Source organism: Dermochelys coriacea, chromosome 5 (genome assembly GCF_009764565.3).
Source record: "Dermochelys coriacea isolate rDerCor1 chromosome 5, rDerCor1.pri.v4, whole genome shotgun sequence".
NCBI classification, from domain to species: domain Eukaryota; kingdom Metazoa; phylum Chordata; order Testudines; family Dermochelyidae; genus Dermochelys; species Dermochelys coriacea.
In genome coordinates, this window is record NC_050072.1 from 13,534,870 (window position 1) to 13,560,756 (window position 25,887).

Genomic DNA, 25,887 nt, shown 5'->3' on the forward strand with positions numbered 1-25,887 from the left:
TGGCAGGCTGCTTGTGAGTGGCCCAAGTTGGGAACTGCACACCAAAGCATGGTGAGGCACAACCCCTCGCTGGTCTGGGTTGTACCCCGGAATGTGACACTATGGTTCTTCTTACTGTTATTATTCCTACTACAATAGTGCCTACTGGGCCCCAGACAGGATTGGGACTCCATTATGCTAGGTGCTGTACAAACACATTCCCTGCCCCAATTTACAGTTTACAATCTAAACAGACAAGGCAGGCAAAGGGTAGGAGAGGAAAGAGGCACAAAGAAGTGAAGTGACTTGCATGAGGTCATGCAGAAGTCAGTAACAAAGACAGGAACAGTACAGAACTGTCCAAGTCCAGTGTCCTGTCCACCAGACTACGAATGTTATATCTCTACATTAATGACAGACCCTGAAGTCTGATTAAGCAGTGGCAGTTAATGTCAATACACACATCCTATTTATGCCTGTTTCTCTTTTAATCACACTTATACTTTCAGATTCTCTTCCTTCAACTCTGAAAGAAAACTGGAGAAACAGAACGTTTAAAAAACAAGGTGATCCTTTGTGTGTGATTTTCTGGATTCCACTTGCTAATGATGGCTAATTTATGGAACCACAGAGATAAGATCTGGAAAAGATTTGGGCTGGGAATTTCAATGGGCCTAAGGGAATTTGGTGCCCAGTTTCTTCAGAACCCTTTGAAAATCCCATTATCCAAGTATAAGCCCTCAAGTTCTCCTCTAAGGCCTTGTCCACACTAGGAATTTCAGCCATCAGGGTAGCTGCACCTGTGCAAACTCCTAATGTACATGTAAAACTACTATAAACTGTGATTTCCACCCCTGCAACATAACCCTGCTTGAAACTGGGAGACCAGCCTCCCAGCTCAAATGTACATGTACACTCAGTGATGCACTGGGGTAGCTACGCTGGTGGCTGGCCACTGATGGCTGTAACCAGAGCATATCCTCAGTGCAGGCAATGCCTAAGACCCAACAACTACTCTTGAAGTTAATGGGAAAAGTCCCCATCGATTTCAAGGGAGGTTGGATCAAGCCCCTAGTGCATCTCTTCCAGTTAAAGATTTTTTCCAGCTGTATTTTTTGCTAGTGCTTTGTCCACTCTAGTTTTAATTGTCTCCAGCGATGGGACTCTCTCCACTTCCCTTAGGGAAACTATTCCGCAGTCAACATTTGGAAGAATTTTTGTTTCTGATATCCAGCCTAAATTTTCCTTTGCTTAACTTCATGCCATTGCACCTGGATGTGCTGTAACACATACTTTCTGCCTCACAACCCAGCTTCTCTGCTGCCTGTCCCTCCACCGAAGCCATAATCCTGTGTGTAGTATATTAGCCGACAGCTGTGGAGGTCAGAGCCTCACCATTATGGCATCTCTGCAGACTCCAATAAGGAAAAAAAAAGCTTTCAGTGGGGGGGAACCAAGAGAAAATGTACTTAAGAGTGGGAAAGTTCTTACTGCTCAAGTTATTTCATGGAGCAGAACATAAAATAGCCTTCTGCTGAGAGTCTGAGCCAGATTGGTCTATAGATTTGACATTAGAAGATTGTCTTTATATCTTCTGGGAAAAGGAAGAGGACTTCAATGGTCAGCATCATGGATTACCTTAAAGCTCCAGAAGTTGCTCCTACCTACCTAGTCTAATCATGTGTGAACTTCAATATCTGGTATCTAGATATCATGGTGACTGGGAACTCACAAATACCTAGGTAGAATGGATATGTGATGTTCCCTTTTGGACTTCGATGAAGTTTGATGTCTCTTTGAGGCCGCTGGATCTTGGTGCATTCTCTTTGGGTTTGAGGGGTTTGAATGCTCCCTATGCTGGTTTTCAATAAAATAACAAGGGTATTTTAAGAATAGCTTTATATTTAACACTGGTGTAATTTAGGACTTTCCAGAGTGTGGAAGTCACTCTTAAAGAACTAGGTCATACTGTACCTTCTGTGGCCCATCGGAGCATGCTAATTTGGAAATCTTCCATTATTCCTGAGGGATAACTAAGGGGAAAAGAATATTCCACAAGCACATTAGAAGAACCCAGTGTGGCAAACAGAGCTTTGCTGTGTTAAACAGCTTATGATACCACAGAAATACAAATAATTTATAACTGAACATCCAAGGCTCATTCTATTCCATTAAATTGGAATCCACTTACAACTGAGTGCCACTGGATAAGATACAGAGAGGTGATTTTCTCTGTGCCCTGCTATCAATATAAGAGGACACAATTCCAGCACTCACCACCTTCAGCACGCACCCTGGCAAGTTGTTCCCATTCTCACTATTTATTTTTAAGCATTGTGAGTCAGCAAACTAGACAAAGTTGCTATGCCAATGTCCTTCATCCAGTGCCAGTTACAGGGGGAAAGGCAGCAGCCAGCTTTGCTACCAGTGCAGAGTCAATGAGGGAGACGTACGTCCAAGATTCATGCAGAGCTGTAGCAGCAAAGTGTTGTTGCTATTGCTTTAGATGTCTGTTTTTATCAATACTTTGCACTTCTAGAGCACCTTTTCATCTGAAAATCTCAAAGCGCTTTACAAACAATAATTAGGCCTTTGAATAGGTCAGTGTTATCACTGAGGCTCTAAGTACCCGGAGGCAGGAACTTTGTATTTTATATCTGTCTATAAACTACTACCTGGCACTATCCAAATAATAAGTAACTACAATCCCCTGTTTCCAACCGGAGGCAGAGAGGTTAAACATCTTGCTCAAGATCACACACTAAAGTCAGTGGCAGATCTGAGATTAGAATCCTGGAATCCTAATTCCAAGTTACCCTGCTCTAACCCCTAGAGAACCCAGTCCCTCGGACAAATAGCTGATAAATGAGTGGCTGAGCTGTAGGGAAATTCCTCCCACGAAGGCCTACTGCTGCAATGGCTTAAAAAAAAAAATTATGGACCAACCGCAGGTTTTTCTTTGACCCCAAGGCAAATGCAAAGATTGACTCCAGTAAATCCCATAGAATGTTCAGATAGCAACCAAGTCTTCAGGTCCTGCTCATCCTTTGCTTGAGATTCTCTGCTGAATGCCTGTCTGGGGCTGGAATATGCTGTGGATGGAGGCAGGGGGTGGGTATCACAGGCCAGAGGAGCCCGCCCATGCCCTGCCTGGAGGACCCCTCCTGCTTCCCACTCTTCCCCTGTGGCCCCAGCCTAGGCTGCTCCTCTTCCCCGAAGCAGGCAGGGGCTGGAGCTGGGGCTAGGGCAAGGGCCCAGATTTGGGGTGGCTGGTGTGGGTGCTCGGGCCGCCTGTCCAGCTCTCTGAGGCTGGGGAGGGCTGGCTGGGGCAGCCCAAGGCTGGGACAGGAGAGCCGGAGGTTGGGGCCGGCCAGTGAGCTAGGACTCAGGGTGGCTGGTGCGGGGCTCCTCCCGCCGTGATGGGGCACTCCGAGCTGTGGCGGGGGAGGGGGACAGGGCCTCGGGCAGAAGGGGTGGGGTCAGGGGCTAGCCTCCCCAAATGGCAGTTCATGCGCCACCCATGTCCAGGATCATGTGTTAAAGGCCAAATATGATACATGTCAGAAACATGAAAGATAGAGGGTAAGGGAAAAACTGTCCTTATAACTATGTCCATTACAGACACTCCCTTTCAGAGGGTAGCAGTGGACCACACAGCACAACTGAGAGTGCCAACATATTTCCGTATGTAAAGAATGCAAACTGCAGAGTTTGGCATGGACCTGCCTATCATGCTACCAAAAGCACACCAGAAACATCCAAAGAGTAGTGTGTGTTGGGTCCCTCCTACTTTCCTGTCATCATCATTAATCCCCACAACCCTCCCTCATCTGAACTGCCAGCCGGTGCTTTATCTTATCTTTGTCTTGTCTTAGAACAAAAGCTCTTCAAGGCCCTGATTCAGCAAAGCACTTGAGCACATGCTTAATTTTAAGTGCACAAGTGGTCTCGTTGAAGTAAATGAAATTTAAGCACATGCTTAGCTACTTAGCTGAATTGGGGCCCAGGACAGGAAACGTTTTGATCTGTGTTTAACAATAATAATACCTTGCTCTTTCATAGTGCTTTTAATCAGTAGAACTCAAAGGGCTTTACAAAGGAGGTCAGTGTCATTATTCCCATTTTACAGGTGGAGAAACTGAGGTACAGAAAGTTGAAGTGACATGCCCAAAGTCACCCAGCAGTCACTCAGCCAGTGGCTGAGCTGGGACCGGCTCCCAGCCTCCTGAGTCCCTATCCAATGCTCTATTCAGAAGACCATACTGCAACACTATTTTCAAGGTGACACATTATTTTTAATAATAAATAATTGTTTAAACCAATATCTGGGCTCTTTTTCATTTACATGTGGAATCTCTCTAGGATTTGTTACAGTTTTGTAGAGAAGACTTTTAAGTTACTTTGTCTAGGACAAACTCCTCTGCTCCATAGCTTAGAACTCAGTCATAGGGTATGTCTATATTGCAGCAGCAGGAGTGTGATTCTTAGTGTGGGTAGACAGGCATGCATTAGAGCAGGGGTCAGCAACCTTCAGCACACGGCCCATCAGGGTAATCCACTGAAGGGCGCTCGACATTTTGTTTACTTTGACCAGCCACCGCTTTCCGCAGCTCCCATCGGCCAGGAATGGCAAATCATGACCACTGGGAACTGCGGGGGAGCCGTGCCTGTGGATGGTCAATATAAACAAAATGTCTTGCGGCCTGCCAGTGGATTACCCTGATGGGCCGCATGCTGAAGGTTGCCAACCCCTGCAGAAGAGCTAGTGCACTAAACATAGCGGTGGAGCTAAAGATAGCTCAGGCAGCTGCCTGGGCTAGCCACCCGAGCATGCACCCAAGAGGTCCAGGCAGGTTTGTATTCAAGCTGCTGCCAGCTTGAGCAGAACTAGCGCTTGTCTGCCTGCACTGGGAAGCACGTGTCCAGCTGCTACATGGACATTTACCTGTTGTGCAGTGGTTTCATGAGCACAACTCCCCTGGATATCAGTGGAAGTATGTGCAGGCACTAAGAAGGCCTACAGTGAAGATAAGGAATATGCACTGTGGACTGAAGAAGAGAATTTTGTCCTTACGTCAGTAATTATTTTACCTTTTTATTATGTTTTAAAACCCCTTTTCAGGGATGTATAATCCTTTTAGGCAACTGATATATTTCCTGACGTACCTGTGGGACCCTACATGACAGAATATTGATACTGCGTCGATCAAATGACAGAATCGTGCTATGCTATTGAATTGTTTAAATTACTTGGCAAATGAAAATATGTGATATGATCTCAGTAGAGGACCCTGAATAGACTATTACAGATGAAAACATAGGCTCCTTATATTAATAAAATTCAGACAGTGGCACTGAGCCTGTCCCAAAGCCCACTGAAATGAATGGAAAGAACCCCATTGTTTCCACTAGGGATCAAGTTCTTAATCCCCATTATTTTGACATGGAAGCTCAAAAGCCCTGCTCTTTGGAGACATGTTTTTGGCCCCCTCATTATACATGTGTTTGTAACCTGTCTGACAGGTGTGACAAGGTGGCCGATGTTAGTATGGTGGGTCCTGCACTTTTCTTGGTGGGGGCTAAGATGCCATCCCTTGCCCCTGCTCTTGGGGCACCGAAGGCCCCACTAGTGGCCCAGGAAGGTGGTAAAGGAGAGACGTGGGGGAAGGGTCTGGGTTTGCTCTTGACCTTTCAAGTCTCACAGCACACCTCCAAGCTCCAGTCCTCTCTCTCCTTCCCCCTGACTGCCTGAACCAGGGGGTTTTATTAGGTTCCTGACAGGGCCTTAATTGACTGCAGGTGCTCCAATTAACCTGTAGCCACCCTCCCTAGTCTCAGGGAACCACACCTTAATTAGCCTTGGGCTTATATATTTCCCCTCTAGCACTCTACCACTGCTCCCTGGTCCTCCTGTGTCACACAGGGCAACCATTTTATAAAGCAATTGCTCATACTTACATAGAGAGCACTTTCACCTCAATGATATCCTGTCTTAATTCCAGGCATTTGGTGGAGTTGTATTCAAAAGGCCCTTCATAAAACTCAAAGTACCTAAGCAAGAACAAGGACAAAAATAGCAAAGGTTACAAACAAATGCTAGATTCTGAAACATAGCTTTGTTTATCAAGGGAATCATGCCTGAAGCAAATGCCAGTGTTCCCTGTCCCTTTTAGGACTGCAAGGTCTGGCCCCAAGATAGAGCAAAGTTATTACACAAAAGCAAACACTGGTATCATCTGTGATTGCAAAATGCCACGTGGGCCAAGTGTCCCTGTCCCTTTAGAAACTCAAATACTAATGGTCAGATTTTCAAGAGATTGCTCCCACCACCACTTTCCATTTAGCCAGTTTAAATAAATGGCCAGGTTTTCAAAACTGCTCAGCTCCCAGTTAGGCACCTAAATGAAGTCACCAGATTTTCAAGTGGTCAGTCCAGCAGCTCCCACTAAAGACAAGGACAGCAGTGGGTTGCTGCTGGGGGCTGAGCACTTTTGAAAATCTGTCCCCCTTCATTTAGAGGCCTGGATGGGCACAAAGTACTTTTTTAAGATCTGCCCCTGGTGTCTTTTCTTAGGATGAAAGCTACAATTTCTACATGACAGGAATAGCATTTTGAGTTTGGTTCTTCTTGTCAATATCACAATTTTAAGCAGTTGACCATTTCTTTGGGGTTTTTTCCCCCTTAGTACATGTTTTTGATCTGAGATCCCTTTAATGTAGAAAACAAGAATTTAAATGGTAAAAAGTGGATTTAATCATTTAAGTGGATTTACTAATCTACATCACAAATAAGACTGATAATCAAGTTTTTGATGAACACAGACATGAAAACACAGCTTTCTCAGTTAAACCTACCTACCGTATTCGTTGAGCTGGGATGAAAGGGCACATTAAATTAAATTTCAGATATTCAAATTAGACACCAGAGGGAGCCCATGCTGTCTACCAAATTAATGAAAACATATTGGAACTACCAAAGGAAGAATAATGATTTCAAACCAAGCTCCCTATCTACCTAAATATTTAAGTACCATTTCATCACTGGAAGTCAGTAAATCAAAATCATTTATCTTTTAGAAGACACACTCTAGCCTAAACAGAAGATATAGGCTTAATGCAGAAATTATTGGGGAAATACTATGGTCTGTACTATGCAGGAGGTCAGACTAGATGAACATAATGTTGTCTTCAGGACTTAAATACTATGTATCTATAACTACAGACTTCATTTACTATGTATTTTGTATTTTCTGTAAGGAAGAAAAGTACAAGGGTTTTCCATTTTGTGGCCATATATTGGGATCAGAACTGGAATGTGGGTTGGTTCCTAACATATTTTTAACATTATTTTTAAGTAAATTGGCATCAAAATACTAAGTTTTCAATAACTGTTCCTTTGAAACATTCATGGAAAAAGTTACTTCTCTTGGTAGTTCAAGCAGTAAGAAGTGCCTTAATTTTTGGGAACCCATCTTGGGACATCTAATCTGGAGAAGTAATGAGCACTCACAGTTTCAAAAGAAGTCAACTGAAGGTAAGCGTGTCTAGGGCCTCACCTATATTCAAAGTTACAGCAGTTTTACTTTACATTGATTTAACAGTTGATTTGGTTAAACCAGTGCAAATTTTTTGTGGACACACTTAGATTTAAATCTGGTTCATGCCAATGTATCTTAACTCGATAAGGAATCAGTGTTGATATCACATCTTTTTGGTCACAGAACTATTATGTGTACACAGCTTCTCTTACCAGACTGAGACTACAGTCAGGAAACACCACCAAGCCCCACCAGTTGCTGCTATTTTGAAAGTATGATGCAGTGCACTTCTACTGCAAATAGCTAGGCCCATGGACTGAGTATTAATGACACCTGGGTCAACTGTGGGATTTGCACCCAGTCTCTCTAGATCTAAAAGCATGGCTCACCACTGCTTAAGCAGTGGTTCTCAACCAGGGGTCTGGGGCCCCTGGGGGCCCACAAGCAGGTTTCAGGGGGCCCCAAAGCAGGGCCAGCAATAGACTTGCTGGGGCCCAGGGCTGAAAGCCAAAGCCCCTGCATGCGGGGTTGAAGCCTAGGGCTCTGAGCCCCACCACCCGGGGCTGAAGCTAAAGCCTGAGCAACTTAGCTTCATAGGGTCACCCATGAGGCACCAGGCAATTGCCCTGCTTCCTGCTCCCTAATGTAAGTCCTGGCTTTTATATGCGAAAAAACAATTGTGGCACAGGTGGGCCATGGGGTTTTTATAGTATGTCTTGGGGGAGGGCTCAGAAAGAAAAAGGTTGAGAATCACTGAGCTAAAGGACCCATCTCAAAGATAGTAGCAAACTCATAATGCTCTTTACATGGTCTGAGCACTAGCGGGAGACAAAGAGCCACACTGTATTCATGGGGTTACCTGTACATACCGCTAGGGTGACCAGATGTCCCGATTTTATAGGGACAGTCCCCATTTTGGGGTCTTTTTCTCATATATGCTCCTATTACCCCCCACCCACTGTCCCGATTTTTCACATTTGCCGTCTGGTCACCCTACACACAGCAGGGTCACAGCCTGTCCTTGCAATGGGTATGAACATGAGCCACCCCTCTCTCCCATTGGCCTCTGCCATCTGTTCTTTCCATTCTCTTCAGGAAACGCTGGTAACACAGTAAAGCAGGAGGAGTGATCAATGACAGTATTTTGCTGTAGTACAAAACAGCAAACTGAGGGCCTGATTCTCCTCTGACTTCCTCTGACACTATATTTTCAACAGCGCAGCTCCATTGAGTTTACTGGAGTCACTCCTTACTTAGACTGCTGTGAGCGAGAGGAGAGTGCAACCCTGAATGTGCGCACTTCACTCCACAGCAAGAGGATGAAACGCAATGCCATGCCGACGTCCACCACAAGGTAGGCACCACTCAATCCATAGGGGTTTATGTGGGACACAAGTGGTGTGTGGACCTGGTGCTGGCCTTCTGCACAGGGGTGCGTATCACCCCGAATGAACAGAATACACACTAAGTCCCGGGAGACTGAAAGAAATTGTTAAAATCCAGATGAACACCCTTCTTTCCCGTGCTGTTCAGTGTCCGTTTCCTAAATTAGAGAACCCCAGCTCTGACATCAAACAGCTCACGTTACCATATGGTAATCCTGTGGGGGGAAAAGCTGGCTTCCGTCAGAGAGGGAGATGGCACTTTATGAGCTATGTATGAAATGTCCTGAGTCCCAGAGATCCCCCTGGATCATTTACTGTTTACACAAACAGCCACGCCAAAAAACCTGAGAAGAGAAAGGATGTGTTATAAACCAGGGGGAATGGGGTGGGGGAAGGGATTATACTAAAACTAAACAGTGCCTACAGGATGAAAGGAAACCCCAGTAATAGTACTGCATTTATAAACCAAGGAACTCCATTAAATAACATTTGAAAAGATTAAAGGGCCATATTGTGATCCCTTTATTCTCACTGAGTAGCACCTCGCTTCTCAAATAGCCTCATTGCTTTCAGCGGGATCCTGTGGGAACAAGGGATTCGCAGCCTGGCTCCTTGGACTGGCTCCTACATAGGCGGCTGGTGAACATATTTCTTGGGGGGCTGAGCCCGCCCAGCACACACCTCATACTGGCCTGCAGGGCTGGGCCCCGCTCTCTGCTCCAGCCCGTTGCTCTTGCTGCTCACAGATTAATCACCTGCCACAGTAGTACTTGATGTTAGGGTTGCCAGGTGTCTGGTTTTCGACCAGAGCGCCTGGTTGAAAAGGGACGCTGTGGCAGTGCTGACCGGGCCATTAAAAGTCCAGTCGGGAGTGCAGTGGGGCTAAGGCAGGCTCCCTGCCTGCCTTGGCTCTATACAGCTTCCAGAAGCGTTCAGCATATCCCTGCATCCCCTAGGCACAGGGGCAATGAGGAAAGCTCCGCGCACTGCCTCCACCCGAGCACTGACTCCGCAACTCCCATTGGCTATGGGAACTATGGCCAATGGGAGCTACAGGGGTGGCGCCTGTGGACATGAAGGCACCTGGCCACCCCTGCCCCTAGCAGCTGAACATGCCGGCTGCTTCCAGGAGCTGCCTGAGTTAAGTGCCTCCTGGCTGGAGTGCACCCCCAACCCCTGGCCCCAGGTCAGAACCCCCTACCGCACCCTAACTCCCTCTCAGAGCCTGCATCCCAACCTCCTGACCCAGTCCTGAGCCCCCTCCCAGAACCCACACCCCTCCCTGCACCCCAACCCCCTGCCCCAGTCATGAGCCCCCTCCCGCACCCAAACTCCCTCCTACAGCCCGCACCCCAATCCCCTGCCTCAGCCCTCAGCCTGCTCTTGCACTCCGAACCCCTCAGCTCCAGTCTGTAGCCCCCTCATGTACTCTAAACCCCTCATTCCCAGCCCCACCCCAGTGCCTGAACCCCAGACCAGAGTCCTCATCCCCTCCTGTACCCCTACCCCAGCCTGGAGCTCCCTCCCGCACTCTGAACTCCTCATTTCTGGCCTCACCACAGGAGCCTGCACCCCTCCCACACGCCAACCCCCTGCCCCATCCCAGTGAAAACCCCAGAGAAGGGACAGGGCAAGTGTGTTCGGTTTTGTGCGATTAGAAATTTGCCAGCCCTATTCAGCAGGCAGGCATGCAGGCGGGGCCCTCCCCCAGCAACATCCTGCCCCACCCTGCCCCCTTCCTGACCCCTGGTGCTGCCAGACATGGGGCCTCAGGAGCCTTCCCTCCCCCAGACTCATCTCCCCCTCCATCACCTCAGGATTCCCCCTCATTTCCCTCAAGACAGTCCTTTTCCCCACTTCCATCACCTCAGGGTCCCCACTTCCCATTGCCAGGAGGCGCCACTCAGGAGCCAGCACCCCCTGCAAGGATTGATTCTAGCTTCACCTGCTGGGAATCCAGCACACAGGTAGGGCTGTTCCCACAGGATGCCCCAACCTGCTCCCTCCCTGGTGCCACCAGACAGAAATAGATCTGGGGGTCTGAGGTCCCTTTAGCCGTGGCCCCCAGGCTATGAAAAGGGCCAGACTGAGATGCCTGGAGACTGAAGCGTGTACTCTGCGTGTACATCACAGCAAGGCAGGTCAAGCTTCCCCATGCTATCCTGACAGGGTGCTTCAGTGCCGAACCTGGAGGGATCATCTGTAAAAGGGCGAAGGTGGCTCAGTCTCCATGCCAGCCCCACCATTAGTCTTTCTGGTGAGACTGCCAGAAAAGGGTGCGAACTGTGACTTAGATATTGGTGCAGTAGGAACTGATCTAAAACCAGCTTGTCTCAAGCAAGCCATGGAACAACCATCACATGGACTATCGCCCTGATCTGGATTTGAACCATCAACCCAACTCTCTAGCTTTGGGATATCCAGTCTCCAGAGCCAAGCTGTCACCGCTTTAAAGAATCACTGAAATGGTATCTATTAAACACGTATTAAAATCCTGTTTGCCTCTCTTTCTCCCCTGTAGCATTTGCTCTATTTATTTGTTTTTAATAGAGGCAGTTTGCTGAAACGCAGGTAGGCCTTTTCCTTCAGAACTGTGGTGAGTGGTACTTTCCCATGAGAGGCACTGTTCTTCACCCACTCACTATATTATAAGTGCAAGTTCTGCCTATTAATTCCCACTCTGAATTATGCAATGCCTTGAAACTGATGAGGCACTAGGCTTTTAAGTAGTATAATTAGCACAAAAGGTAACATGACGGAAATCTGTTCTCTTTGTTAGTCTAAACTTGACAGACCGCTAAGAAATGGCAGCGGGGTACATTTTATTTTGTTTTAAACTATTGATTACCCAGGTGCACATTCTCACTGTCAGACACTCAACAGCAATCCCCTTTACCCAGTGGGGCTCGATGTTCTACCTTCCCAAGAACAATGATCATTCTTCCATTACTTGAAAGAAGTTTTTACAATGCATGCCCAGAATATCACCTCTCTCTACTTTATCTCCCTCTCCCCTCTGGAAACCTGAGTAATTTATGTCTCTCAGCTCCAAGACCACCAATTAACTGAAAATACACACTGATGCAAAAAAATATACAAACTGAAACAAAAATACATGAATCTTCACATAAGTCCAAAATGGATCGAACTCTATCAAAATATACAGCACACGTACAGGAGCAGTAACATACCCAAAGATGCAAACACACTGGGTTAGATTTTCTCATAGTGGTACCCTATACACTTTGTTTACATACTACTGTATGTACATTTAGATCACTTTTGGTTATCTAATATTTGACGGATCTTTCCAGCATCAAATCGCAGGTCTTAAGACCACACCTACAATTGCAGGAAGAGGATTCTTTCGTTATGACTCTCAGTAGTGAAAAGAAATGTGATTTGCACTGTGGCCTTCCAGCGCTGACTAGCTTAGGCTTTCTTCTTCTCTAACCTTCATTTCTCCTTCATGCTTTTGTTTATAGCTGTGCAGCTTTTGAGTTCACTACTGAGAGGAGGAATTGGCACCATGCTCGTGCATTGGCTAGTGACTCTGAGCTCTTCGATCAACTGCTGTCAAGTTATCTCTTCTCCCTGACTTCCAAGATCTCCTTGCTCGTGCTCCATTACTTATGTCTGCAACCTCAGTCCTGCCCTAGGGGGACTCTACCATTGGGGCATCGGTTCATTAGATATATTGTGCTGATTTTTAAAATATAGTTAAGTGTCATTATCAGATGTGGGTCTTTAAACGAGAGCTTTCTCTCCTACTGGCTTCTGTATCTAAGTCATCATACTCAGTTTGTGATGACCGCAGGTCATACTTCCACAGCAAGGGATCCTGATGCCATATGGACAGGGTTATGAGCTCACAGTAGGAAGAACAAGCTTTTCTCCAAAACCAAACACCTTCCGGTGGCTAAGAAAATGAGAAGTAAAGGGCCAGGTCCTGCAGGTCCTCCCTTTATGATAAGGGAAAAGCCCTTTTGACTTCAATAGAGGATCTGATGAGGGCCAAATCTCTGGCCTTACTCAAATGAATAATTCAATGTGAATACGAGAACAAGGCTAGCAAGGTTTGGCCATTAACAGAGATTTCAGGATTTGGCCCAAATAAATTGATGAATGTATTATCTCCTTTTAAATTCTGACCTCAAATTTGTTAGCCACACAGTAACAGTAACCTCGCATTTTACATCTTCCAAAGGCTGTCCAAATATAAACTAATCCTCACCATATCCCTGAAAGGTAGGTAGGTAATTTCCCAATTTTACAGATGAGGAAGCTAATGCAGAGATTAAATGACTGGCGTGGCAGAGCCAGAATGAGAACCCAGGAGTTCTTGTTCTGCTCTCACTCTACACCAATGAATCCTGTTAACTAGAATGAGATTGCACCAGTAACACTGAGTGCAAGACTCCGGCCTCTGATGTTAAATGAAATAACCTTTCACATGGTATCTGTGAAAAAGAACACCTGAAAACATTGCCAAATGGAATCTCCTGCTTCCATAGCAGCTCAGAACTGGCAAGGGAGTGGGAACAGTACAGCATGTGGATCAATTTACACTCCTCTAGGGGCACAGGACAAAAAAGTCACATTGCTTTCATGCTGTTTCTGCAGTCTGATAAACTATCAGTGGTAGCTGTTTCAGAGTAGCAGCCGTGTTAGTCTGTATTCGCAAAAAGAAAAGGAGGACTTGTGGCAACTTAGAGACTAACAAATTTATTTGAGCATAAGCTTTTGTGAGCTACAGCTCACTTCATCGGTGGTAGCTAGATACTGGGAAGAGAAGGGTCTTTAAAGTGAAGGAGTGACTTGTGGGGGGGGGGTGTTGTAATAACTGGCCCTATAAAGTTATCCTAATTGTAAGATCAAGGGTAAGGAGGGAGTAAAAGTTCATTCAATGTCATAACACCCTATAACAATAATAATTAATGGGAGAAGGTGGGAAAGGGAGACAGAAAGACTAAATTAGTCTAAACAAAAAAGGCCTAGTCAGTTAATGTAAAGACTGTGTTAACAGCATGCCTGGTAAATAAGAAAAGTGGGGGACTGAAAAAATCAATAGACCAAAATTGGTGTGTGGAAAATTAGCCCAAACTGGTAAACAGGATAATAAGAGGAAGGACTATTCCACCCACCACTCCCTTTTGGGTTCCTTAAAAGAAAACCTCATGGGGAAAAATTAAGAAGCAGCAGCTGTTGGCCAAAAATGCTGGTGACTAAAAGAAAAGCAGGAAGGTGCAAGCTTCACCATCGTGGCTGCTACTCCCATCTCCTGCAACCCTAGAGTCCACCACAATGCCACTGGGCCTTCTTTGTCCTGGGCCTGACCAATGCCCTGACCACTCCCAGCCAGTCAAAGGGACCCCAATGACATCACCACCTTCACTGGCTCTGGCAAAGTCCCAGATGGAAAACTGGTATGTGTCCTTCCCCTTCCCTTATTTCTTCGCTTTCCTATCCTGCTCCTTTTGCCTTCTCTCTAATAAGAGGCTGCCCTAGCAGGCCAAGCCTTTCTATTTTGCAACACTGCTGTAGGCCTATACCCAGAAAGGCAGTAAAAAACAATGCCCCGCACAGCCTACTGCTGGTGAACGTTTGCTGGGTCTCGGAGTGGCTCATAAAACCATGTGCCAGGCCTGTGTTTTAAGCAGTGTTGTTGCAGCCATGTTGGTCCCAGGACATTAGAGAGACCAGGTGGGTGAGATGATATCTTTTATTAGACCAACTTCTGTTGGTGAGAGAGAAGCTTTCAAGCTACACAGGGTATGTCCACACTGCAATTAGTCACCTCTAGCTGGCCTGTGCCAGCTGACTCAGGCTCATGGGGCTCAGGCTCACGGGCTGTCCAATTGTGGTGTGTGTGATGAGGTTCAACTCACCACTGTGGCGCCTCCTGCTGGTTGTCCTGGGGATTCGCTCTGTGCATCAGTGCGCCCTCTACTGGTGATGTCTCAGCACCATCACTTCTGCACCTGGGACCCACATCACTCCCAAGACTGCAGCACCCTCTTCATGACACAGCCCTCCGGCTGTGCCACACTCCACATTCCCCCCACCCGGGAGACAGTATCGCAGTCCCAGTCCAGCCACTTCTGCAGTGGCAAGTGTGGGGCGGGGAGACCCAGGACTGCCCACTACTCCGGGTCCCAGCTCAGGGACCCTGTGGCTGGCTGCCATTTGCTGCGTCACCTCCGACTCATCTGTAGATCTCCCTGGGTCACTTCCCGATGGCCCCAGCACCCTCTTTGCCCTTGCCTCAAGGCCTCAGCCTGAAGATCCCTGCAGCCTGCCAGGAGCTGCCTTTAGCTCCCTGGGTCTCTGCCTGAGGCACCGCTCTACCCAGGGTGCTGGCTGCTCTCCACCTGCCAAGCAGCCAATCCTCCGTGAGTGACTGAAGTTGCTCTGCTCTTATATGGGCCAGCCCAGCCCTGACTGGCTGCTCCTCGCAGCCTCCTCTGATTGGCTGCCTCCTGTGAAGCCTCCCAAGGGCTCTATTAACCCCTTATGAGTCAGTGTGGGGAAGACGCCCCACCACATGGTGTAGACGGTCAGGCTTGGGTTCTAGCCCAAGCGCTGGGACACTCCCACCTTGCAGGGTTCAACTGGTCGTAGAACTGGTCCTTGATATCAGAAGACGAGGTGAGTGCTGGGGCATACACACTCAGAAGGTTGGCTGGGCCCTCAGATGTGAACATAGTGACAAAGTTCTCTCTGATCCATTCATAAGTGGCTCAATCATCCCCAGAAGTGAGTTCTTGATGGCAAATCCCACTCCATGCTCTTGCATTTCTTCTGCGCTTTTCCCCTGCCAGAAAAATGTGTGGTTGTTTTCTCTGAGAGATCCACCTGATGCTAGCTGGGTTTCTTGGAGGGATGAGATATCCACATTGAGTTGTTTTAGCTTGTCATTGATCACGGCAGTTTTACGTGCATCTTTGATCTGCTGAAGGTCCTCAGACAATCCAGTTGTCACGGTATGAATATTCCAGCACCATATCTTTAAGGATGTTTTCGTTCTTTTACTTGATTTTCCTGGTGCGTACATTACAATCCACTTGTCATGTTATAAAACTAAGCTCCAAGCACCCACTGAAGTAGGCAAGCTGTGGTGGTACAACACCCTATTGTCTGGGGGCTGCCCAGTTTTATGGCAGGCGATAGTTGTCCAGTGAGATTTAATGATCTCTCCCACCGTCAGAGGCAGCCCCTGGCACTCAACTCTATGCAAATCGAGTAAGAGCTTAGAACCAGTGACTGCTGCCTCCCGTGTTGTGTTGATGTTCGAGGTGAAGCTGGAGTACCTCTCCAGGGCACAAACCTGGGCAAATGATATGGAGGCCCTGAGTTGCTCATGCATCAGGACCCCACTCTTAGCATCACCAGTAAAATCCATAGGAGTGGAAGAACCAATATATCTGGTACCCGATCTGCTGCAGATACTAAAATGTTAGTACCTGACCACCTTTGGGGCTCCACTCCAGATATTCTGTCTAAGTTTACTCTCATCGTCTTCCATTCTCCTGAATTCACCCACAAGGCACTGCGGCTTTTTTGTCAGGGGTTGCTCCCTTAGCCTTACACCCTCCTGGGCTACCCACAAGGCAGTGGGTTTGATGAGCCACAGATAATACCATCTACTCGGATAAGCTGGCATAGCCTGACCTGACAGAGTAAGTAATAATAGCACTAATAAAAATTAAGAGCAGTGGCAACAGTAAGGGCTAGGGATGGGTGAAAGTGTTTGGAAAGAAGAGCACTGACAGACTATGACACTGGAAAGAATTTGGGGTAATGGTAGATAGCCAACTTAACATAAGCTCCCAAGATGCTACTGTAGCTAAGAGGCTGAGCACTATCCTCAAGTGTATACACAGGGGAATAGGGACACTGGAACAATTTTTATAGTGGGGTGCTGAGAGCCACAGAACCAAACTGTAAACCCTGTATATAGGGCATACCACTTCAATCCGGGGGGAAGGAGGGAGATGGGGGCAGCACCACCAGCACCCTTAGTCCCAGCACCCATGCAGAGGAATATCAACTGGAGTAGGGAGATCATGTTACCTCTGTATATGGCTTTGGGGAGACCATTACTGGAATCCTGTATCCAGTTCGGGGGAGGGAGGGTATCCACTCTTCAAAAAGGATATTGAAAAATTGGAAAGAGTTCAGAAAAGTGCTACAAGAATGAGTCAAGGATTGGAAGAGACATACCTTATAAAATTGAGCTTCTTAAGTCTCACACATTTCATTTACCCAAGAGAAGGTTAAGAGTGATTTCATCCTGGTCTACAAGTACGTACATGGGGAAGAGATTTTTGATGGCAGATGGTTCTTTACATAGGCGCCGACTTCCTCGGTTCCCAGGGGGTGCTCTAACCCCCCTCTGCCACAGACCTCACCACCACTCCTCCCCTTGCCCCAGACTCCACCCTGCCTCTTCCTACCCCCACTCCATCCCCGCCCCTTCTCCCCCCCTCCCCCAGCGCCTCCTCCACACCGCTGAATAGCTGATTGCGGTGGGCGGGAGGCGCTGGGAGGATGGAGCTGATCTGCAGGGCCCGCCGGTGGGCTGTGGGGGAGGTGCTGATCCGCGGGGCTGCTGGTGGGTGTTGAGCACCCACTATTTTTTCCTTGTGGGTGCTCCACCCCTGGAGCACCCATGGAGTTGGTGTCTAGGGCTCTTTTATCTAGTAGAACAAGGCATAATGAGATCCAATGACTGGAACCTGAAACTAGACAAATTCAGACTAGAAATTAGTCATGCATTTTTAACAGTGAGGATAATTAGCAATTGGAACAGTTTACTGAGGGATGCAGTCAATTCTCCATCACTTGAAGTCTTTACATCAAGACTGAATATCTGTGTAAAAGATACATTATCACTCAAAACAGAAATTACAGGCTTATTGCAGAAATTACTGGGTGAGGTTCTGTGGCCTGTGTTATACAGGAGGTCAGATTAGATGATTATAATTGTCCCTTCAGACCTTAAAAATCTGTGAATCTCCGAACCTTCACTAGTTTTTAGAACCAAACCTTTTATGAGGTTCTGAAATGTTTGGCTAACTTAGTTTTCTTCCATTTCCACAAGCTTCTCCACTTTCAGATTAGAGACTGTGTCTGAAGTGTCAAGATACCTATAGGAAGGCTGTTCCCCTGAGATATTTTGCCCAGTTTTCCAAATTCTAGGTGTTCAGTCAAGCATCCAAAAATTCAGATGCTTCCCCACACTGGACCTGAATTCCCAAACTGTGGATGTGCACTTATCACTAAGAGGGGCCTCTAGCTTTTAGCTACTAATCTGCACCACAGGCTACGCACTGATGATGACCCTAGCCTTATGCAACCCCACCTGAGTGAATCTTAGGGTTTGTACACACTAGCGCTTACTTTGATATAACTTAAGTCACTCAGGAGAGTGGAAAAGCTGAGCAACTGCCCTGAGCAACGTATGTCACACCAACCTAAGAGCTGGTGTGCACTGTGCTATGTTAGCGGGAGATGCTCTCCCACCGACAAAGCTACTGCTGCTCAGGGAAGCAGAGTTATTGAGCCAACGGGAGAGATCTCTCCTGCCAGCAGAGAGCACTAGCCAGCACATCTACATTAGTACAGCTGCACCACGGTAGTGATTCTAGTGTAGACTAGCCCTTAGAGATGTTCATGGGTCCTCCCGTTGGATTTCAGGGATGTCTCCATTCTGGAATCATGTGAGAAATCCCCATGACATCTGCAGACAATTCACACATCTGCACAATTAAGATTATGATGGTCATTCCAGGGGATGCCATCTTCACCACTGCTATCTCTTCCAGTCTGTGTCCTCCTGGCAACAGATCTCATCTCCTGTTCAGTAGAATTCTGATTTTGACCTCCTCCTCAATTTAATACATTGCTCACTTGGGATTTAGCACTATTTAGCTCAGCTGCTCAATATGCTTATCACAGACAATAGAGAAGGTAATTGACCTAAGGTCTAGTCCTGCCATTGCAGAATCGTTCCTTACAGTATATTCTCCCGCATCTGCATGGTCACTTCGAACCTATACTTACACCTACATTGCAGCAGTGGTAGGAGTATCATCAGGAACTAAAAAGAGCAGTCTTTGAGGAAGCATCAAAAGTTCAGACTAGTAGCCCATTGTTTGTCTACTCATCCAGAGTAAACCCTCCCTGCAGAGGACACTATGTAACAGTACTGATAAGAATACCACAGCCTCCAAACTTTCAGGGTCATCTTACATGGTTATTGATTGCTCTGAGAGGGACTTCTGGTAATATCAACCATAACATGGATTGTCATGTATTCTCTTCGGAAGGCATGCCTAGGGCACAATGTGTCAAAATAATGTCTTTAATCTAATTTTTGGAAACGGAGAGGCTTTGGTCTCTTTTTGCTTTCTAGGGTGATGCATCAAGACCACATCAGCTCCTTTGTGACACGCAGTGATGGGGGATGCTGGAGGGAAACCTATTTTAATTCTATCCTTTCAGAACTCTCTCATTTTGAATACACTGCTGTTTGCTTATTTTAATCAAGTTCATTCCCATCACTCTGATTGAAATAAGCAGCTGATCTTGTTGTCCATATGACCCATATGGGGGTGTATCAGAGCACATGGCAAATTTTATAACATCAATCACTCTGCCTGAACAACATTTTTTTTGTTTCCCTTTTTAGCATCACAAGCAATACCTTGGGCTCTTCCTGTTCTCTCTCATGAAGAATTTTGGCCCCTTCTTTATTAAGAGCCAAGTCCAGCAAGGTGAGCCACTATCCTTTACTATTATCCTAGCCAAGGAGATTTGAGGGATCACGCCCTAAGCATGTTGCTATAAAAGACAGCAATATGTCAGATGCACCCATCTACCTACATTACAACAGGTCTTTAAAGGGTCTGTTGGGCCAGGGCTGGGTCTAAAGTCAGTATTGCTAAAATGCATATTTGCACTTAGGATGTCACACTTATTGGTTAGTAATCATTTATTTTAAAAATAATTAAATAGCAAATACAGACTGCAGTGTGCAAATATACTGTATGATTAGGGCCCTTCCAAATTCACAGACATGAAAAAACACATCATGGAGTGAAATCTGATCTCCCCTGTGGGACATGGGTATTGCAGGAGATGGGGGCTCCTACCATGCGCTGGGCTCCAGCTGCTAGTCCTGGCCGGGCTGGGGAGGGTTAGGACTTCCTCTTCCCCTGCAGGGGCTGCTCCCGAATCAGGGTCAGACCCACCTCCGGGAACCTCCCCCGGCTACAGGAAGCTCTGCGACTGCTGGTTGGGAGCCCAGCTCTGAAAGCAGTGCAGAAATGACGACCCCCACATACCCTGCAACCTTATTTCTGTGCTGCATACACAGACACATTATTTATATACATCATAGAGCTCTGCATTTGTCAGAGGTGTGTTAGTTTTATATCATTATAATAATATCTGTTCAAAGTGATATAAATATTTACATTGACACTTTACAAGGAAGTGACACTCTCTGATAAACTACAGACTATGCGATAAATCGCATTTACTATGCACCTTTGACCACCTCACCTACCTCGTGCTCATTAGTCACCTTCCCAAGGATTTATATATAGAATTAAAATCAACACACCTCAGACCAATGTAATTTAGGCAGCAAGTTCCAAATTTGGTAGAAAGAAGGAATCGTTTTTGTGGCTGGCAGTTTTTAATAAATATCAGCAGTTTTGGAGTATTCGGATAAATCCCTGGAAAGTCTAGTGAGCAGAGGGCAGATGAGGTGGTCAAAGGGGCATGGTAAATGCAATTTATCAACTAACTCTGCAATTCATCATATGGTATCGCCTCCAGCTATTTCATACATATAGTTCTTATTTATGTATTTTCAATTTACAATCACATATGATGTGGGCAGATGCATCCTAATATATTTTTGAGAGAGAGACTTACCCACAACACAAAATCCTAATCCCCCAACTCTACAAACATTCATGCATGCATTTGGCATTGAACTGCAGTGAGGTTTGAAATCCAGATCTGACTTGCACATTTATAGCCTGTTTGTATAACAGGCTGAATCTGAACTGAGACACTAACTTTTGCAGGAGTAAGCAGGTTGAAAATCAGATCCAATTCTTAATCTCAAATTTATCTGTTTTCCTTATAACTACTTTGCACTACATAGTCAAGAGTTCTCGCTTTCCAACCCAACAATAAAGGATAGTCCAACTGCATCTGTCAAGGATGCTTAGGGGAGGGAAATCTCTACCTTTATTAATTCTCAGCACGAAGATTTCTTTCTTTGTGTCTCATGCTGTTTTCTCATATGCCAAGTGCCCACACTGAAGACTTTGCATATGTGGACTGTAAATATATACACAAAGAATATAAAAAAGATCAATACAACAAATCAAATTAAAAATACGTAAACCAAATATTTTAGCCCATGGGCTAAAAATGCAGTTATGTTGGTTCTTTTCACAAGGTTCCCTTGTCTAGTTAAACAGAATGAGCGACTGGTAGCACTGATATGGTATCACATTACAGCTCAGGGATCCCTAACAGGAATTGCAGAGCTGCTTTAGTTGAGTGCGACTGTATGATTTTGGCAGGTCAGCCTTTGTACTTCCGTTTGCCTTTCAGATGCTGTCAGCTCCCTAGCTGTAGTGGAGTATGGTTACTGAAATACTCTATGATGATATTTCACACAGAGAGTTTAATTTATCCAGACACTCTAGTGTTGTATTTATACCCAGGAAATAGATCTGGCTTGGATTTTTTTTATTATTACATTTTTCGCTTAACTGTGTTTTTAAGAGCTTCCCTTCTATATACTTCAGTTGCATCTGAAGAAGTATTTTTTTACCCACGAAAACTTATGCCCAAATAAATCCGTTAGTCTTTAAGGTGCCAACAACAGCAACACTTGTCGTTTTTGTGGATACAGACTAACACAGCTACCCCCCGATACCTTCTATATACTGTACCTGATGCTGCAAGATGTTCATCACCCTCAACTCCCTTTGAAGTCAGTGGGAGTTGAGGGCAACCCCATGCTGGATAACAGCATGATTTGGCGAATAGCATGATTTGACCTTAAGACCAATAGCACTAAATACATAAAGAATATTGCTTGAGCTAAATAAATAAGTCCCCTAGCTAGGAACCGTAACAGATTCATTAATCTCTTATATGGACCAGCCTCTGAGGTTGGGGGGAATAACACAGACCCACATTCTCATGAGGACAGTCTCAGTATTGGCCCCAGTCCTGCAACTGGATCTGTGCAGGTGAATCATTTTCCTCGTCAATGGGGCTCTTCATGGATACAAGGATTGGTCCATGTGAACCTGATAGCAGAGTTGGGGCCCAAATTGGTTAAATCACCTTATAATACAAACTGTGTTTCATTTAACCACTAACTATATATATATTGCTTTTAGCAATCGAGTCATAAACAATGGGAGTAGATTAGGGCACCGGCATTTCTTCCAAAAAAGTTAAAACAACACCTCTACGGTAAAATTTTTGGGGATTTCAATTGATTTTCTTTAAGAAAAAAGAGTTTTCAAAATAGAGTAAATAAAGGGAATAGTAACATCTTGGCAGAATGATTTTTTTTTCTATTTTATATTAGGCACCCTAACAATTTTACTACAGGGAATTACAATGTATATATATATGTAACTATATAAATATCAAGGGCTAGGTTCACCAGTATGCCCTCGATGCTTTGCGTCACGGAGTGGCCTGGTGAATCTGGCCCCTATTATATATGCTGATACCCCCAGTTTGTACAAAGACAGATCTACATCGATTGGAGTTCTCCCCTCCAAAGTCATTCTCTTGTGTGTTTGTACCTGGTGCCTGTGTCACTGCCACTCTTCACTGCTCCATCATCCGTGAAATTAAAGGTCCCGGTCCAATTTGCCAATTCCTCTCCACTCTGCCAGCTAAACTGCAGCCCTCTAATAAGAAAATGAGGCAGTTGATATTTCATGTCATTCATTTGATTAATTCTTTCAGCATGTGTTCTGTTGTCCATTTCTTGATACAGCAGATATGAGACGTTCACCAAAAGGAGGGAGAGGGGGGTTAAATTAAATAATTAAAATATCAAGCGCTATGACTCATTGTTTTATTATTGTTAAGAGTTATGGTTGAAGCTTTCACTTTGCTCAGTCTGATTTTGCTAAACACAAAACAAAAACCTGTGGAATTAAAAGACCAAATTGTCAAAGATAAGCACCTGGGTTATGCATGCAAAATAAGTGTACAATGACCAAGTAGGTAATTTCATACAGAGAGAGACAGGTGTATGTGAAACCAGATGATTGTATGTGTAAAGAGTTTTGAAACTTGGCTCAGTTTCAATTTGGACCCACAGGTTTAAAAATGATGGAATTTAGATGTCTCTGATTTGTGGGCCAGGCTGGAAGAAGGTTTGAGAATCCCTTCCCTGTCATTATTTATGACATCTGATTGCTTGCCTAATGCACATGGTATTGTTTCCATTCCCTGCCTGGAGAACTGAAGTGTTATAAACAAATATGAGCCATTGCTGCTGCAAGCTGTGCAAACACTCATCATGACACTAGGCAGTTTTCTTAAAGCCCCAACTCTGGGAACCACATACTATGTGAGAATCTCAGCTTCCATTTTAAAAAAAGGTTTCTGGCCCTCGTGGTTCTGGAGCAAAGCTTGAGAATATGAGCCGAGAGCTCCCCAAACATTCAAAAGCCAGAAGCCCAAGAAAAAGAACCATGATTTTTTTTTAAAAAAACTCATGATTTTTAAGCCAATCCTATGATTTGAGGGGCCTCACTCATGATTTTTGAACACTTGGGGTAACAATACTGTTTTCCCAATAAAGTTGTTTATCATCATGGGCTGGCTGGATAGTGTAGAAGTTGAGCTGTGTTGTAATGAGGGAACAGGTTATCAGCTGATTTCTCAGGAAATTAAAGGCATTTAGATGTAGGGGAGTTGTTTGGTTGATGATAAGAGGGAGGAAGTGATCCATCTATGTCCTTTTACCAGTGTAATTGACAGCTGTTATCTGCACAGGAAGTGATTAGGCCTGAGACATGTAAATAAAGGGTTTTCTTCCTTCCAGAAGCAGAGAAGGAGGACAACTCCAGTTGTTCTCTGGCCTTGCACCAGGTATGTGTTTTTCTAAAAGATGTGCCTAGTGATTATTCTGGGAAAGTTCTATGGTTTGTGTCTTGTTCCAGATGGGGAAAAACTGTGGTTGGGCGCATACTTTCAATATTGTTATAGATGTTCTAAGGCACTAGTAAATCTCAGTCAGATCTCTGGCACTAATTTTTGCTAAAGACCTAGAGCGCCAAAGTAGCAGTATTTCACTGAATGAATAGCACACAGTGAATAGCCAGAGTTCGTCTACCACAAATACCCTTTCTCGCCAGCTAATGTGGGTGATGTTAAGATGAACAGCCATCCCCCAAACATCTGTGTAAACAAAAGCCCATTTGTGCAAATAGCAAATAAGAAGGGAAACAAACATAGTCAAACCAGTCAGGTGGAGTTCAAACAAATGTTCACAAGCCTGTTCTTGCAGCATGTGGTTAGCTCCACCATTGCCTCTCTTTATCTGCAACAAAGTGTTTGCTACATGACCTAGTAGGTGTTGTTTCAGTGGTCCCTACTTGTGTTAGTGCAGGCTAGTATGGCAAACAAGCCTCCTCCCACCTACCTTGATTATGAGCCTCTTGCAGGGCACAGCTGCATGGCCATAGTCCACCTCCAACCTATCTACTGTGTGTGTGCTAGCCTGCAATGGAGGTTGAGCTGCTGGGAATCATGTGACTATCAGGTAGCTTTGGCTTTCCAGAAAACTCCAGTTGGAAACTACTATAGTAGTCTGATATAGTATTTAAAGGGTCTGTTGCCAGCATGCTGCTAATTATGTCATATACTCATAATATACTAAGGATAAATTTGAGTATCCATCATGCAGATATCATACTGCTCATTGCAATGATTATTATTAATTTGTTCGGCACTATAGTCCAAAGGCACCAGCCAAGATCAGATGCCCAGTGTGCTAGACACCATACTTTTCCTAGACTAGTTGGCTCTGCAGGTAATGGAAGTCACAGCCAAAATGTAAATACAAAATCCTTTAGGAAATAACATGTCATTCCCTCTGTAACAATAACTCTGTTTACAGACATTTTGGAATAAAGACCAACAGCCTATAAGTAACTGAATGTGTCCCATTGACTTTCCAAAGATAAACAGAAATATTTAGCCAGTTCAAAAGTGTATGCTGAATTATCATGAGGTAAGACCAGGTTAAATTTAGAGTTTGCATTCATTTTGGATGGCACTACTATAATGGCCAGTTTAGACAGTTGCCTGGGGAAAATCAGTATATAAAATGTGATCCATCCATTCTGCTCTCTCTCCACCAAAACACCCTGGCATCAAAAGGGATCATTCTAATTCCTCCATGTAACACATTAAAAGAGAGAGGATCCAATGAAAAAAAAAAGTTGCTTTCTTGAGCTCCCCTCTGCAACAAGATCCATTAACGTGTCCCTTTATTCCCAAGTGGAGAATCATGGAAGTCAATGGGAAATCTGCACAGGTGTAAGAGCCCACTACCAGATTCGGATATGTGCTCAGGAGCTTGGACCATCTCCCATCTGGTGTCCATTCTGCAAACAGAACTTTCTGAGAAAGGCAATGTGCATATTTCTGTGTGGCATGTTAGGGTAAAGCAGGCATGAGAAAGCTTTCACTCCTGCTGACTACATTAGATTTTGTGCCTGTTGGAATAAATACTTGTTATTCTCTTCCAGGTTCCTCAGTCTAGCAGATTGGTGACTGCACTTTATAGCTTTAAAGAGTTTTGATTTAAATTTAAACCAGTGTCAAATGTGTCTGATTGTATATCCTCTAAAAAGTTAGTTTGATTTAATGAAGGCAGTAGTGAACAAGAAGATGAGACAAATAGTCCAGGT

The 25,887-nt window shown here is 45.2% G+C and overlaps 1 protein-coding gene across 1 annotated transcript in view; it reads right to left on the reverse strand.

Annotated features, from left to right (window-relative positions):
* The window catches only part of ST8SIA5 (ST8 alpha-N-acetyl-neuraminide alpha-2,8-sialyltransferase 5), a 63,733-nt gene that overhangs the window by 15,968 nt on the left and 21,878 nt on the right, over positions 1 to 25,887 (reverse strand). Inside the window, 2 exon segments of the mRNA XM_038402637.2 lie at positions 5,938 to 6,030; positions 22,759 to 22,866. Coding sequence (XP_038258565.1) covers positions 5,938 to 6,030; positions 22,759 to 22,866 — 201 coding nt within the window.